At 40.5% G+C, this 14,734-nt stretch overlaps 1 protein-coding gene across 1 annotated transcript; it reads left to right on the forward strand.

The window, feature by feature from the left end:
* The first annotated feature begins 9,957 nt into the window (after positions 1–9,957).
* On the forward strand, positions 9,958–13,888 carry LOC116617866 (transcriptional regulator Erg). The gene is made up of 5 exons (XM_032380975.2): positions 9,958–10,247; positions 10,433–10,499; positions 11,038–11,275; positions 11,796–11,996; positions 12,428–13,888. The coding sequence occupies exons 2-5, from the start codon at positions 10,443–10,445 to the stop codon at positions 13,285–13,287; spliced, it is 1,356 nt and encodes a 451-aa protein (XP_032236866.1). The 5' UTR covers positions 9,958–10,247; positions 10,433–10,442; the 3' UTR covers positions 13,288–13,888.
* The last annotated feature ends 846 nt before the right edge of the window (positions 13,889–14,734 follow it).

Here is a 14,734-nt window from a genome sequence, read left to right on the forward strand (position 1 = left end):
AAAAGCCCCCCTCGAAAACTCCTGTTTTTGCTGTTCGAGTACAGTGTTTACAGAAGCAACATCTGACGAAGCGCGACAAGAGCCGTCTGGTCTAGGTGCGAGAGTCTGTCAGGCATTCGGTGATCCACGCTATTTTTAGACCACGACATATTAATTGATAGTGGTGCTTACGCAGGCCACCAATCAGATGACCGGATTTTCTGGGTGCGCCGGCTCAAGAATGTGAGCAATATCACCGATGTCAAAAGTTCATGATTGCTTATTTGGATAAGTGTTTTAAGATATTTAAAGATATCTAAGTTGCACGACAACTTTTCTTGCTCCTGTGATGTTTTAACATACAGTGCTTTTGTTGTTTTTATGGAAGCACTCCGGATTGACAGGCGGCAGTTGACTAGACTGGTGGAAAATGACGAGGCATTTTTTTCTTGCGTAGAATTGCCCATGCAGTATTGAGTGGCACGGATTGTGCAATCGGGGATAGAAGTTGATGACGATTCTACTCATCAAAGGATGTAGACATGATATTATCAAGGCCTTGCTGAACTTTTAGTTTTTAACGTTTTTTTTTTTTACATCGTATGTGTATACTGTCGTGTGTGTGTTGTAAGAAGGTTCGACTTAATATTTCCAGAGATATTTAGCTAGATTTTCTAAGTAAATACAGATCGCTTCGCAGATGTCGCATCTCTTAGCTAATTTAGAGAGGTTTTCATGTTTATACTAGGTACATTTATGTAGCCTAGCAAAACCTTCTCCTTCTGCCCTTGGCTTGGTATGAATTGAGCTTATGCAACTGCCTAATGCGAACATTTCGCAAATATTATCCGAAAATCATTCGTACTTCAACGTATGTCCGTTGGAACTATCGCGTTGAAATTCCTACCATACAAATGATTTTCATTGTTCATGCGATTATTGGATGGTGAAGCGTATTTTATTACCGTCACCCTCAGAAGTGACCTCTATGCTGTGTTGTGAGTTCGCGTTTCCGCTCTCGGCTCCAAGATGTCTACTCGGGTAAAGACGGGCATCTTGAGTTTCGTACTGTACAAGTCTATCATCTTGAAACTTGACAATAGGTTTCTTTTACTCCACTTAAAACAGTTACTTAAATTATTGTAACAGCAAGTAACATAAACCCCACGAATATATAAACAGTCCAGTATGCGTATACACAATTTCATGCCACATACATCCAGCTTTTAATGAATTATGAATTACCTTAATGTTTGTTCTATAGTGACATCGGCACACTTTGACCCAAATTTGGCGTCACACAGCGTTCCCTGTCGCATTTTGTCTTTTCTTTTTGTATTTCGAGTAACTGAAGAGGCCCGCTCACAACTACTGTACCGTGCATACTAAGTCATGGCGAAGCGCACAATATACCTGAAGTCACATCGTTTTTAATAATTTTTAAAAATATTGCACGGAACGATTACGAAATTGTTAGTATAAAGCCGATTTCTTATTCATTCCCCTCTTTTCATCACAGAGAGCGCGTGAACTTAAGGTGCACACCCCCTATTTAAGTTATGTTCCAAATATTTATTTAACTTGTGTAAAGAATCATAGGAAAAAGATATTCAATCGGCATTTTAATTTTTTTGGTTTATTCTTCTTGAAAGCATATTCTTCCTTTTAAACTATAATTGCCTGATATTGATTCAGGTCCAGCGCTTTTTGAATTTGAATCGCCTTTGGAAAGCTTCCACACAAAAAACCGCTGTGTCCCAGGACATTGCAACTTAACACATCGAGGGACGAACCTTAGTCTGCATGTTCTAGTGTTGTCTGGACGAACAAAGCGCGCGCAAAGATGAAAGCGAATCGTCGCGACGTGACGCTGCTGGATGTTGAAAGGGGTTAAATCCATAATACGTGTGCACGAAATAAGTCTGTCATCAGAGGTGTTCAGCGTTCGAGCCTGTGGCACGGATCTGATGCGATTAACAAGGTCTAAGAGTTTGTTTGTACATGGGAAAAGCATGCAGACAAAGTTCACATGTTTTTCGACCATGTTGTCATTATTGGCGTGTGCTGGTCTATGAGTCTTTGAGATGGGAAGGAAATGAGTACTCTGGATCTTACTGTTTTAAAACTATTCATGGACTCATGTTGGGCAGAATCGGAAATATGAAAAAACAAACATAACATAATCAACTCATTTTCGCTGACTACTATTATTGACTAGTATTTGTATTCAAATGGCAAATAAGATAAGTAAGATCGAAGAGAGAAAGCGGTACAGAGGTCAATGTAAACTTCCCGCACTGACAAATGATAGCACCTTCTTTGTACTGATGAAATCAGCGCCACTTTTCCGCACAACTCAACTGTATCTACGCTACTTTTATTTTCAAGCCTTACCAATAGCAAACCTACCTCCGCGATACCCATCTCTTTTACAATTAGCAGATAATGTAAAGTCAGCAATGCGCTTTTGGCTGTATTGGTTCAAAGCAAGCAAACGGGAGGCAGTGACTAATTGGCCTTGGAGAGGAGCGGCTTGCGTAGGCTGATAAATCAATAAAATTTCATTTTTGCCGTTTGCGCTACAGTGCCTGCAGAAATATCGGGGTTCTAGTTGTCGGGAATAAACTGAATCAAACCTCATTGTCCTGAACAGGATACTTTTACTAACCTTGCTCTAGTATTCTAGCCTGCGTTGATAGCCGAACTTTACCTCCGAGGTGAAGTTCGGCTGTCAATCAGGCTCTAGCATTGAGTATGCCTGATCTTCCGGGGATCTACCTTGCTTTTGCGTGAATTGTTACCCTTTGTTACCTCTCTCGGGTACACTCTTTCTTATAAATAAGAACGTCTGCATTTTAGAACACAAAAGACTAAAAGAGCAATAAAAGCTTCTATCTGAGCATCGAGCCTGGACGTTATCAAAAAAAGGTTTTTATAAAAAAGTGTGTGGTTCATTGTCTGCCTACACACCTATGATGAACTGAGCGTCGTACAGCGGCGGATCTAGCTTTTTGCAAAGGGGGGGAGGGGTTGACATAAAATTTTCCGTCATTATTTTAACTTCGTAACGATTTTAGATGAACAGACACAATGAAAACAATGAAAAAGGCAGCTCAAGGGGGGTTAACCCCCCCGTAGATCCGCTACTGTCGTACGTTTCTTGTCCCCGTAGTTGCGTGCAACTTAACGATGATGAGCAAACATAGGAAATGTTATATTGGTTATTGATTGGTGAAACATAAAAACATAAACGTTATATGTCCTTCCGTTCAAATATTTAATAGGCCGTTACACGCAAACCGCGTTATTGGCCACCATCTTGATTATCACAACTTTTATCAACTTTATATCCCGAACAATTGTTGCCGAAAGCCATTTTTTGCAAATCAAGCGAGACAACTATTCAAATGCATAAAACTTAATTAACTTTTACGGAAATAACAGAGAAAGGACTCTGCTTCAACCCGTATGCTACAACCCGTATATCGGCCCTCGGGGCCCTTGTGGCCAAACTCGGCTGGTGGGATTAATTGAGAAATTAACCGGTACATGATGAGTGGGCGTTTGAGGTTTCGCTGTTGCGGTGCTAAGATTTTCCATATGCGGCGGTTTTGCTCTGTTTTTTTACTAAAAACTCGTGAACGTCTGGGATGATTAAAGCTACTTTCTAGCAGTCGTTTGAAATATTTTTTTTCTTTTTTTGTTTTATATGCGCGCAAAGGAAAACCACGAATAAAATAAACAGTAAACAAATTTGTAGCATCCCGACTTTTGACGTGTAAGTATTTGTAGCAAGCTCGAGAAATATGTACGTAGTTTACTCCTGATGCGTCTACCTTGAATCAGAGCGTTGAATCAGAATCATTTCTCTTTCTTTTTCATTCTTGATCGTAGTTAGAGTTTTCGGAGTTTCGTCGCAGGCTTCTGAAGCGATCAACGTCAGTATAAACGGAGACGTCGAGGGTCTCCAAGGAAATCAAAATTATTAAATTAAAGTGGTCGGGATTGCACAAATGCATTGTAACTGGGATAGTTCTGTTTGAGAAATGTCAAATGTGTGTAGTGCACAAAATTATAACGGTCAATGTTTTGAAATAACGCCATATACAAGTTTTCGAGGCTGGTAGTTGGCATACCTAGACCTACTCTTTCCCATTGCGGTTGTTTTAAGAAACTTTTGACTTTTTTTCAAAGTCAGGATAAGAAGGTTATACACAATCGTACAAAAATGGCAAACATTCTAACTACCCACACAACATTTCCGATAGCCATCAAAAGTTGTATTAGAACATTTTAGTTTGTCTATCTCTTATTAAGCCTGGAATTTGATTAATGGCTTTATCACGATGCCAGAGTCGAGGGATTTTGTTCTGCGATGACATAGCGAGGACGGAGATCATTAAATGCCTAGCGGTAGTGTAATTATGGCTTCCTCAATTTCGCGGTATTCTATACGATCTCACGCAATGCATCGACAGGGGACGAGCTATTTCCGCCAATAAAACGTGTGCAGACATTTCATGCGGATTGCGCATCAGGGAGGTTATATACTGATTATTTTCCCTCTTGTTTAAGGCGTCTAAATCAAGTCCCTAGAGTTATATAAGCTTTGTATTTCTTTTTCTAACAAAAGCGAGCCAAAACAACCCAAATAAAAAGCGCTCAGACTATAAAAATAATTTCTTCCTTTAAACCTCGGCCTTTTGAGACTTGGAAACGCTTTTTCACATGTTTTCCTTTTGCTTTTCGTTTAAACGAAATCAAAAAGGAAGAAGAAGAAAAGAGAAAATCAGAAAAAATTCTTTTAATCTCGGAATTGATCGACTGAATCTGCTACTAATTATTTTTGACATTTTTGTTGCATTAGACCACAGTGTGGTTTTATAAGACAAATTGAGCGTTTAGTCAAGACGTAGCAATGCACGTAGCATGTGTACCCTCACGTCTCGCTAAAAGAATCGCAGAATCTTTGCTCCCCTATGCGAGATGATGAAACAATCCGTATACGCATGAAAGCGCAGAAGGTCAAGTTTGCGATTTTCAACGGGCGGTTTCCGCTAGAGCGCCTCTACTGTTATGACTTCCATTATACAACGTTCCCAGAAATACTGCCAAAAAAACTAGCTCTCACAAAGAGCACTATTAAGATTATTTTTTTTTGGCAAAAACGGATTCCTAACTGAGAGCCGAGGGTTTTAGTTTTGTTATTTTTCTCAGGCCCCTTCATTCATTCACACGTTTTCAAAAGGAACTGAAACGTTGTTCACGTAATTCTACGATACAGTTGCCCACGCTTCAACTTGCCCGGCATGTCTTCCTGAGTCTAATGTTCCTTATAAGAAACGGGTGTTTCCGGCTTCCATATTCGATTTATTTTGGTATTTGTTTACTCTTGGGAACAAAACGCGAGATAAATGGTTCACTATCGAATTGTCCGCAGTTAACTTCAGGTTTAGAAAGTCTGCTTTATCAATCAACAAACATGTAATTTTTTTCATAAGTGACTTTTCTTAACAGGAATTTGGAGCCCGGTCACATTCTCGCTTTTAAAGCAATCATCCATTATCTATTTTGCAATATTTCAAGAGTGTTTCAGCTTTTTCTCACTCGTGTTCTTTCAGTTTCTATTGGTTGAGATTTAATCTTCTCCAAGGCCTTTTTTAGTTTTACGTCTTTTTACGCGCTTGCCAACTATTTATTTCGTCACATTCTTATCATCATATCTCTTCAGATAAAGCTTCTTTCATCGTGATAGCGATAACGCGATAACTATGAATGGACGTGGGTTTTGAGGCTCTAGGATAAAACCTTGCGCAACATACAGACAAATGTGTTATTTACGAAAAGTTTGTTTGCATCCTCAGTAATTTCTGAGTCAAAGCTAGTCATGCCTTTTGTAATAAAATTTCGAAAGAAGCATCTAAAAACCGAAAATATAGCAATAGCTTCCTAATCCGCCAATGGAAATGGTGCTCCTTACACCAAGTATTTTGCTAGGATGACAAAATGGGGGCTAAATTTTTAATTATTCTTAAAGTATTTAGAGGCGCGTCGTTTGGGCCAGAGGTGGACGCACAAGGCTCTGAACAAAATCTTTCAGTTTTTAGTAAAAATTAAAAAGAAAAACTAAAAGATTATCAGACGATGAAACTCTTTTATTCGACTTCTTTGAGAACATCGATACCACTATTCCTTGAAATACGGCGCGACCTTGCTAGAAATCCTTATACCACAAATGCAAGACACCATTCGTACGCTGAACAGGGAAAGTTTGCACATCAAGGAAGTTCAAGGCCATTGTCAACAATCACAAGTGTAATCATCGAGAGATTCCTCTAATATCTCTCAAAACGGCTAACACTTAGCGGATTTCTCTTGGTCATATTAACTTTTCTTTGCTTCCTGGATACGTTTTTACATGTGTGACTTGCGGGTGTAAAACTTTGTGTTGTTGCTTTTTGCATAAAATATATTTTTTTAACAAGTTGATCGATTAAATTCAACTCTGATTTTATCAAGTATAAGTATGTTCTTTGTTGGATTCTGTTCATTATCTCTTGGCGCACAGGCGTCTTGACTTTCTCAGCTTGTTTTCAGGTTCGTATGGTTTTGTGTTGCAAAAATCTTTGACTGGAAGCTCATTCTCTGCTTTTTCTTTACATTCGACCCTGAAATGGAATTGGAATCCGAACTTTTACTCCAAAGAAACATTGTGATTTTTATGGTCCAGTTCTAAATAGAGACCTCAGTAGTTTAATATAGAATCCAACATTCAGTAATTTTATAAAAAGCACACAAAATACATCTTTGAGCAGAAGCACAAAAAATGCCCGAAAAACGCGAAAGCCCAAAAATCCGAAGAAAAATACAAGTGCATACAACGGGCCCCCCTTCACTCACGTTAAAATGGCATATTTCGTCGTTTAAGTTCTGATGCCCAAAATATTCATTTAATCAATTGCTGGGAAAGAATTATTTTTTTCCTTTTTCCCAGGAGGGACCATTCTATTTTTTCCCCAGCCAGCAGTGGTTAGTCATTTTAGCACATGGATAATTGCCCGTTTAACCGATTGGGACGATTTTTTCCCAAGCATCCGCTCCAAAAATATTCTAGTTCGACTCCACAAATTTGCTTCCCTGCTAGCAGAGGCCTCTTTTCTCTGTATTTCGCTGAAAAGAGGCCTCTGCTAGCAGGGGACAAATTTGCCAACAGAACCATTGGGGACGATTTTGTTTAGCAACCTACGGGTCTATTATCTTCCCAGCCAGCAAAAAAAAAAAAACGGGCTGCGGAAGAGATTCGTTTTGTGCTCTTAAAAACAGCTAAAGATATTTTTGAGTCCGTTATTTGCATTCTGATAAGAAGTAAATAACATTGTGAGAGAGGCTGGGCGGAGAGAAGACCAACTTTTGGACGCCATTCTAATCTAACATCCTGAGCGGAAGCTAGCGGTTTTCTATGCGTATACCAACTACGCAATAAAGCATGTTTATTCGACAAATTCCATTCTTGGTAAATACGGTACTAGGAAAGACCGTCAATGTTCAATAAAAACGCACCGTTAGCGTTAGTTGCACCCTCGCTTGAGAATATTGCTACGGTCATGGTTCCGTAAAAGGAAAATGGAAAAATTCTGTAACAGCGTTCGGGAGTGATGCATGGATAAAAGTTGCTTGCAAAACACCAGAATGTTTGTTCTCTTTTTCCTTCCCGAGCAAAGAGGATTATTACAGAAGGCTTAAAAAACAATGTTAAAAATAAGCCTTGATTTCAAAATAGTATAATATGTATCGCACAACACAAATGAAATTGTCTTTTTGATAAGATATTTTGTAACATTTGAAGACTCGAAAACTGATAACAGTGGCTTTCGTCAAAACAACTGGAGCGTAAAAATAAATACTGAGTAATATAATATATTGTAGTCACCAAAACTACTGTGTTGATCAATTTTTTTTTACTTCCTTCCCTCTAAATATTAGCTGTAATCCGCTTGCACTTCCCTAGGTAGGCGTGTATAATTCGCAAAGTTTTCATAACTTTCGAAAATTCCCTTACATAACCACAATTTCTTCGATTGCTCCACACGTTGCTGAATTTCTGTTGTATGAGCTATTTCGCCAAAAAGATTGTTCAATTGGTTTATTAAGTTGAGCTAACTTTTTCATCGTTCTTAAAGGTCGAAATCTATCGAGCAACTTTTACACCCGAAGTGTGAAATAAAAATGTTTGAATTTCGCAACTTACTAAGACAACGATGCCTCCCATCGGGGAATTAGTACCTAACGCTATAATAATAAGAGAAACCTTATTCTCTTTCATCAAAAGGCTTCAGTATCGGTTTTATAAACCCATGTTCATTTATGGGACGATCCGAACTACAATGAACTCAAACGATGACGCGCTGGTGAGGTTTCATCGCGAGCTATCTCGAATATTCGCGAATCTTAACATTGTTTCGTAACGTTTTGTGTGATAAACCCCTTTGTAATCACGTTTTTAGTTGAGTCGTCGGCTAAACTGCAGGATACCCGTCCACTTATTCGCATTTTCCTTGTATTTACTGCCTCGTTCTTTAGAAATCGAGGTGTGAAGTCTCATTGTTAACTCTTTGTGGACGGGTATTCTGCAGTTGCTCCGAGCCGTCACATCGATTATAGAGACAAAAAGATTTTTGTGAGCTGATTGTAGGTGCTAAGTTTGTATGAGTCATCTTCAGTGGGTCCATTCTTTACGCCGGGCGGAGGGTCATAATGTTGACGTCAAATTGTACACAAGCTCAAAGGACGTGAGCCAAATGAGCTACCGAAAGGATCCCTTGTCAAAACCGGCGGCGTAGGCCGTCAAGCTCAGCACCATTCATTATTTAAAATAACACCACAACAGCGTAAACAAATAGTCGAAATAACTTTCACGGGTTTCTATACAAGGCAAACAATCGTAACTAGCGAAGTTTCACAAGCCCATTCAGCTAAACATTGTTCCAAAGCTAAAGCGGGACCAATGTAGTCAGCTAAAGCTCTTTGATACAATATAAAACCATTAAAACTGTATTTAGGTTTAAGCTCCGAAAGGAAATTGCCTGTTGTGTTGTTCTTTGTGATTGTTAGAATTCATTTAGGCGCGAAAGCCGAGAGAAAGTCACTGAAGCGCGCGAAGATTCATTCAATCCTTGACTTGGCGCCTGTTTGTTTATTCGGCGCACCTAGTCCCAAGGGACCATGAAACAATGCCTTGATTAGCACATGAATCAACGGCCCGTCGAGTAAAGACGACATGGCTTTGTAACGTCATAACTCTGAGGTTAAAGGCCCAGAACAGAACGGAAGCTAGGAGAAAGATATATCGGGCACGTCGTTGAACGCCGCGTTCGAGTTAGACACTCGGAGTTCGTGCTTTCTGTTAAAACTCGCGAACGCACGTGCGATAGCATTCTAATGCAAAATGTGAGAATATTTTACGACTGTAAAGGAATCTATTTTGGCTATACGGCTGATTGAGCCTATTGTCAGAAAAGCAATGTTGATTCAGCGATTGTTTATCTACTAGTTTATTTTTGAGGTACGAAATTACAGATCTTTTTGATAGTCCACTCCAATTTCCTAATTACAAGAATAACTTTTGAATAATGGAATGTCCCAATATACCAAACTTTAACCAAACCCGCGAAGTTGTTAGCCGTCTTATTTTATTAATTGCTTGCTAAACTTGACTCCCAAGAAAATATCGGTTTTTGTTTACCTCACAAGCGGAGCTAATCTGAGCTATGACGCCTATGATTGGTCGATTCGAGAGGGTGTCACTTTGACAGTTCTATCAATGCAGCTCAAGGCCCTGACCTCTGTGACGTCACAGGGAGTGCCTTGAGTGGGCGGAGAAAGCCCTCTAGGGAATTAAGTGTGAGGTCGAGTGCGCGCTCTGATTGGATGGAATTTCAAAGAACATTTGCCCCTTGATGTGATGTTGTCAAAGAGTCCCTCCTCGCTGTCACGGAGTCGGTGCACTGATTTCAAGCTAGTGCTATAAATTTGAGTAAGACCGATCGTGAGCATCATTCGCTAAACACACATCGAGGAAGAGCACCCCCAAAAAAACTTCATTTTTCAAGAACAAACCTTCAACGGTTTTCGACCTCGACAGAACAAGAAAATTTGTTCCGGAAAGAATAATCACAAATTTGACATCGAGGGAAGGAATTATACCAGTCGCATTCCGATACAGAAAGACAATTTTGACTACTTGGTACGCACACCGAGAATTGTTACAGGTGAGAATACTTCAAGTTAAATACAGAACACGTCAGTGGATTGTCCTCCGTTAGTGTGTATTTATTAGTTATCACGGGGATATTTGTCTCTATCCATCCCGTACTGTGTCGCTTTCGCGCGCACCGCACTCTAATGTAGTTTATATCCCAACTCTTCAGATTCATAATCTTTCTTTTTATTCCAGATAGGACAAGATGTATGGTTTAAGTTCAGAATCGAATGTTGTTCCCGATGCGTCGGTTTATGTTCAGGTCAGTACTACCGTTAGGGATATTATAATTTTTCGTTCGGTACTAATGTGTGACTACGTACTCCCCCAAACTGTGGTCAAATGAGCAAGCGCTTCTAACTTCAAGCCACAAGCTCTTGTTTGAAACAAGAACCACCGCTTGATCATATTCAACAATCGTAATTCTAGTGATTTAGAATCTTTCAAGCTTACTCAGTTTTCTTTTTTTTTTTTTTTTTTTACGGTGTTTATATTTGCCCAAATCGGCATATTTTAAGACTTTTTTTTTACTGCGCACGGATTTTAATATTAATTTACTGTTCTTTTCTCGTTCTAAACCATACTTGTCGCTTGGACGTGTCCTTGCTTATAGATTTAAGGTTTTTCCTACGTTTCAACTGGTTATCCCTTTTCGATCTTTCTATTAGTACAAGCTGTGACATCTGACAGGGCGAAGTTTGGAGCCCGCTGAAGCAAATTTCACTTTGCGCTAACCCTATCTATTCATCTTCGCTTCAGCCCAGACACTTTATTAAAATTTATTTTCTTTTTCGCTTTAGGATACACTGCTGGAAGAGCAATCACTCTTCGACTCGTCTTTTCACGACGCGTACAAACCAGTAAAACCCAACTCGAAAACCGACTCCTACTACAAGAAACGACCACTCGAAGCGGAACTCGAAGAACCGGCGGCGAAACGAGCATTCGTGCCAAATGACGATTATCTCGAGCGAAATTCTCCTTCTCCTGCCCCACAAAGCTTGGCTCATGATAACCGAAGAGTCATCGTCCCAGCCGGTAAGATGACACCGTGTAATTTTAGTCATTTGGCCAGTGCTTGTCAACACTAGGGACCGCCTTAGATTAGGTTTCTGAAATGATCTCTAGCGCTCTGCGGTGCTCGACCGAGAATCAACACATCACAAAGTTGCGCTCCAAGAAAGGGGCGGATCTTAGAGTCCTATACTCCATTAACCTCTGAAAATAATTCAAGATTGTGTCTTTTCTTATCACTGATCGCTATCTTATAGCCCCATTTCTTTTATATTGTTTTAAAAAGGAAAGCTTTTAGGATACACAACTTTTTTTTTTTGCGTTGAGTCTTCGGCATCACAAGCAATGCCGCATGCCTGGACTAAAGCAGATTAGTATTGCGTCCATCACAAAATCCACCAGAAATAATACATTTTCTCTTCTAAATCATTTTTCATTACATCCCTTTCTATCACCCCTTATTTTATCGAAAAATATCATCCCTTATTTTATCGAAAGGGAGTCGAGTTTTGTCGCTAAATTTTTGTTCTTTTTTTCTGCTCAGATCCTCTATGCTGGACCAAAGAACACGTTCGCCAGTGGATCCTTTGGGCAATCAAAGAATTCTCACTTAAAGACATCGACATCGACCGATTCAACATCGATGGACGCGACCTCTGCCGACTCACACGAGACGATTTCATGAAGCTCGCCCCAGCCTACAACGGCGACATTCTGATGGCCCATCTGTGCGTCTTGAGAAAAAGTAAGCAAACGGACTTATATAAAGTAGTAGTGGTTTTGAGGGGCCCAAGTAGATAGCGCGCGCACTCGTTTCACCTTTCATCACTAGATAGTCGACATTTCTGGCAGGATGCCCAAGTTTAATACCCTCGGTCAACGAGGTTACGACACACCCGCGCTTGAAGGCTATTATCTCGCCCCGCGGTCATGGAAGATCCGATTACTGTGAGCAGCCTGATTTGGCGAAGGTCGAACACGCCATTTCAAATCCCGAATGATAATCCTGATTTATATCTGCGCGAGATTAAAGTCTTTTTTTAACCCGTTTTCCTTAAAACCCATCACCTTATTCTAGTTTTCAATTAAAGATCCACGATTTAGTCTATCTACTATAATTAATACAAATTTCAGTGTTTTGTTATGTTGCTTATACTCCTCTCTTTGTCCTTGCAGCACCGTTACCGAATCTCACATCAGACGACATCGACTCGGCTCTCGCACCCGCTTCAGTCTCGACCCAATCCTGCACTGCTTACACCCCTACCTCATCCCTCTACGACTCGAGACCACACCCTGTAATCACAAGCAACCCTAACGCTGCCTCATCCAGGAGTACCGACTACAGCATGTCGCGCTACAGCAATAACGATGCCTACGACCGCGCCACACCGACCTGGAGCGCCCCAGCATCGCAAACCCCCAGGCTCTCCCACATGAAGGACGGGGTTGTCCCGAACAAGACCGTCCCCGAGGCAACAGTACAGACAGGCTCATTCAATGCCAGCCCGATGCCCCACCGTGCCGATACCCCTGCTACAGGTAGCGGCCAGATTCAGCTATGGCAGTTCCTCTTAGAGCTGCTCTCAGACCCCAAGAACGCTAACTGCATCGCCTGGGAGGGCACCAACGGCGAGTTCAAACTGGTGGACCCGGATGAGGTAGCAAGAAGGTGGGGAGAGAGAAAAAACAAGCCCAACATGAACTACGACAAGCTTAGCCGTGCTCTCAGGTACTACTACGACAAAAACATCATGACCAAAATCCACGGCAAGCGCTACGCCTACAAGTACGACTTCCAGGGCCTTGCGCAACTCAACCAGCCAATCACATCTGACGCTCAGGCGCATGCTCAGGCCGCTTACAAGTTCCCAGGCTCCGACTTCTACGCGGGATTCCCGACCGCATCGCTGTACTCGCACCCCGGCGCAAACACCTGCTTCCAGATGCCGTACTGGGGGCGTGCCCCACCTGCTTACCCACAGACCCGACCGATGTACCCCTCACCCATGGCCAGTATGACCTACTACGCCTAAATCCACCCCACAAAGACATTTTATAGATAGTTTATAAACATATACATCATATATATATATTGAATCGAGACTATTTATTCGTTTACACACTGTGGGAGCTCTGTTTTCGAGAGCCATCAATGAAGTTGTTTTTTGGCAGTATTTCCCCGGTGACATGACGGTGTACATTTTTGTAGAAGTCGCATATTTTTGTAAAAATGGTAGCATCTGGAATCAATGTAGGATTTAAAAAAAGATTTTTAAATGTCACGGGTTACTTCCATATACCTTGAAAATGGTAATGGTTGGCAATTGACTAATTAGTATTTTATATATAAATTAAAAAAAAAGAAAGATAGTTCTGTTTAAGGAGGCAATGAAATGTAAATGATGATTGACATCGGCTGTTTTCTTACAGCAAAACAATTTTAAAGAAATGCCAAGAAAACACTTTGTTGTTCATAGAATATTTATGTATTACGAAGAGTTTTTTAAATATTGTATATTTTTCTCAAGCTAAAGTTCAGCATGAAAACTAAAAGTACCAAATAGATAATTTATAATGTTGCTGTTCTTCATATTTTTATTATATATTGTTGTAAATAAATATATTTGAACTTGATTTGAGTGGTGTATTCCCCTATTGGTTCAAAACAAAGCTTAAAATGTCTCGCACAGCTATAAAAACAGTAACTGTTTGCGTTCTTCTCCCTTTACCAAAATAAAGGAAAAACAAAACCCGTGTGAATCCAAAACAGTAAATACATGGACTGAAATATTGAAAGAACGTGTTTCACATGTTTAAAGAGGGACAACCCCGCTGTCATTTCACGCTCCCGCACTACCATTAAGTCAAGCGAGTAACTGAATTTTTTTTCTAAACAAATATCATATTTAGGATAATTTTCTTTTGCAATTCGGTCGTTGTAATGTTTAAGGAGTGGCTGTCCGCTGGCTACTAATTGCGCTAAAGAACAGACTGAGAAAAATGTATAGCATTTGTATTTGAATACCATCACTATCAAATAATGATATCGTGCACTCAAAACTTTGTACGGTGTGTGGTTTCCCCGCTTGGTTATTTACACCCAGAGAGCATTCCACCAGAAGCGGTGAGCAGAGCTTTGTTGAGATGGAAGCGCATGACGTTTTCAACAACCCTATTAAAACCACTCCAGATGATCTCGACCCGCGCAGCTTTGCCGGGAGCGCAGTACGCTTGTGAACCGCAACAAGGCTAATCGAATATCTTCGAATGTTTCCATCGTTATAACCCTTGTGAGAGAAAGTTCTCACAAAACCCTTGGATATGACGCATAGATATGGTTCATAGAGCTGGTTCAGGATTTTTAGAACGAGGATGGGGGAAGAGTAATAAATGTAAATTTGCATCCAAGGAGAGTGTTGGTTCCCCTGGACCATGGACCCGTGCATGGCTTTATAAGTGGTCTCCTTACTAGGGTGTCCG

This window comes from Nematostella vectensis, chromosome 9 (assembly GCF_932526225.1).
Source record: "Nematostella vectensis chromosome 9, jaNemVect1.1, whole genome shotgun sequence".
NCBI classification, from domain to species: Eukaryota; Metazoa; Cnidaria; class Anthozoa; order Actiniaria; family Edwardsiidae; genus Nematostella; species Nematostella vectensis.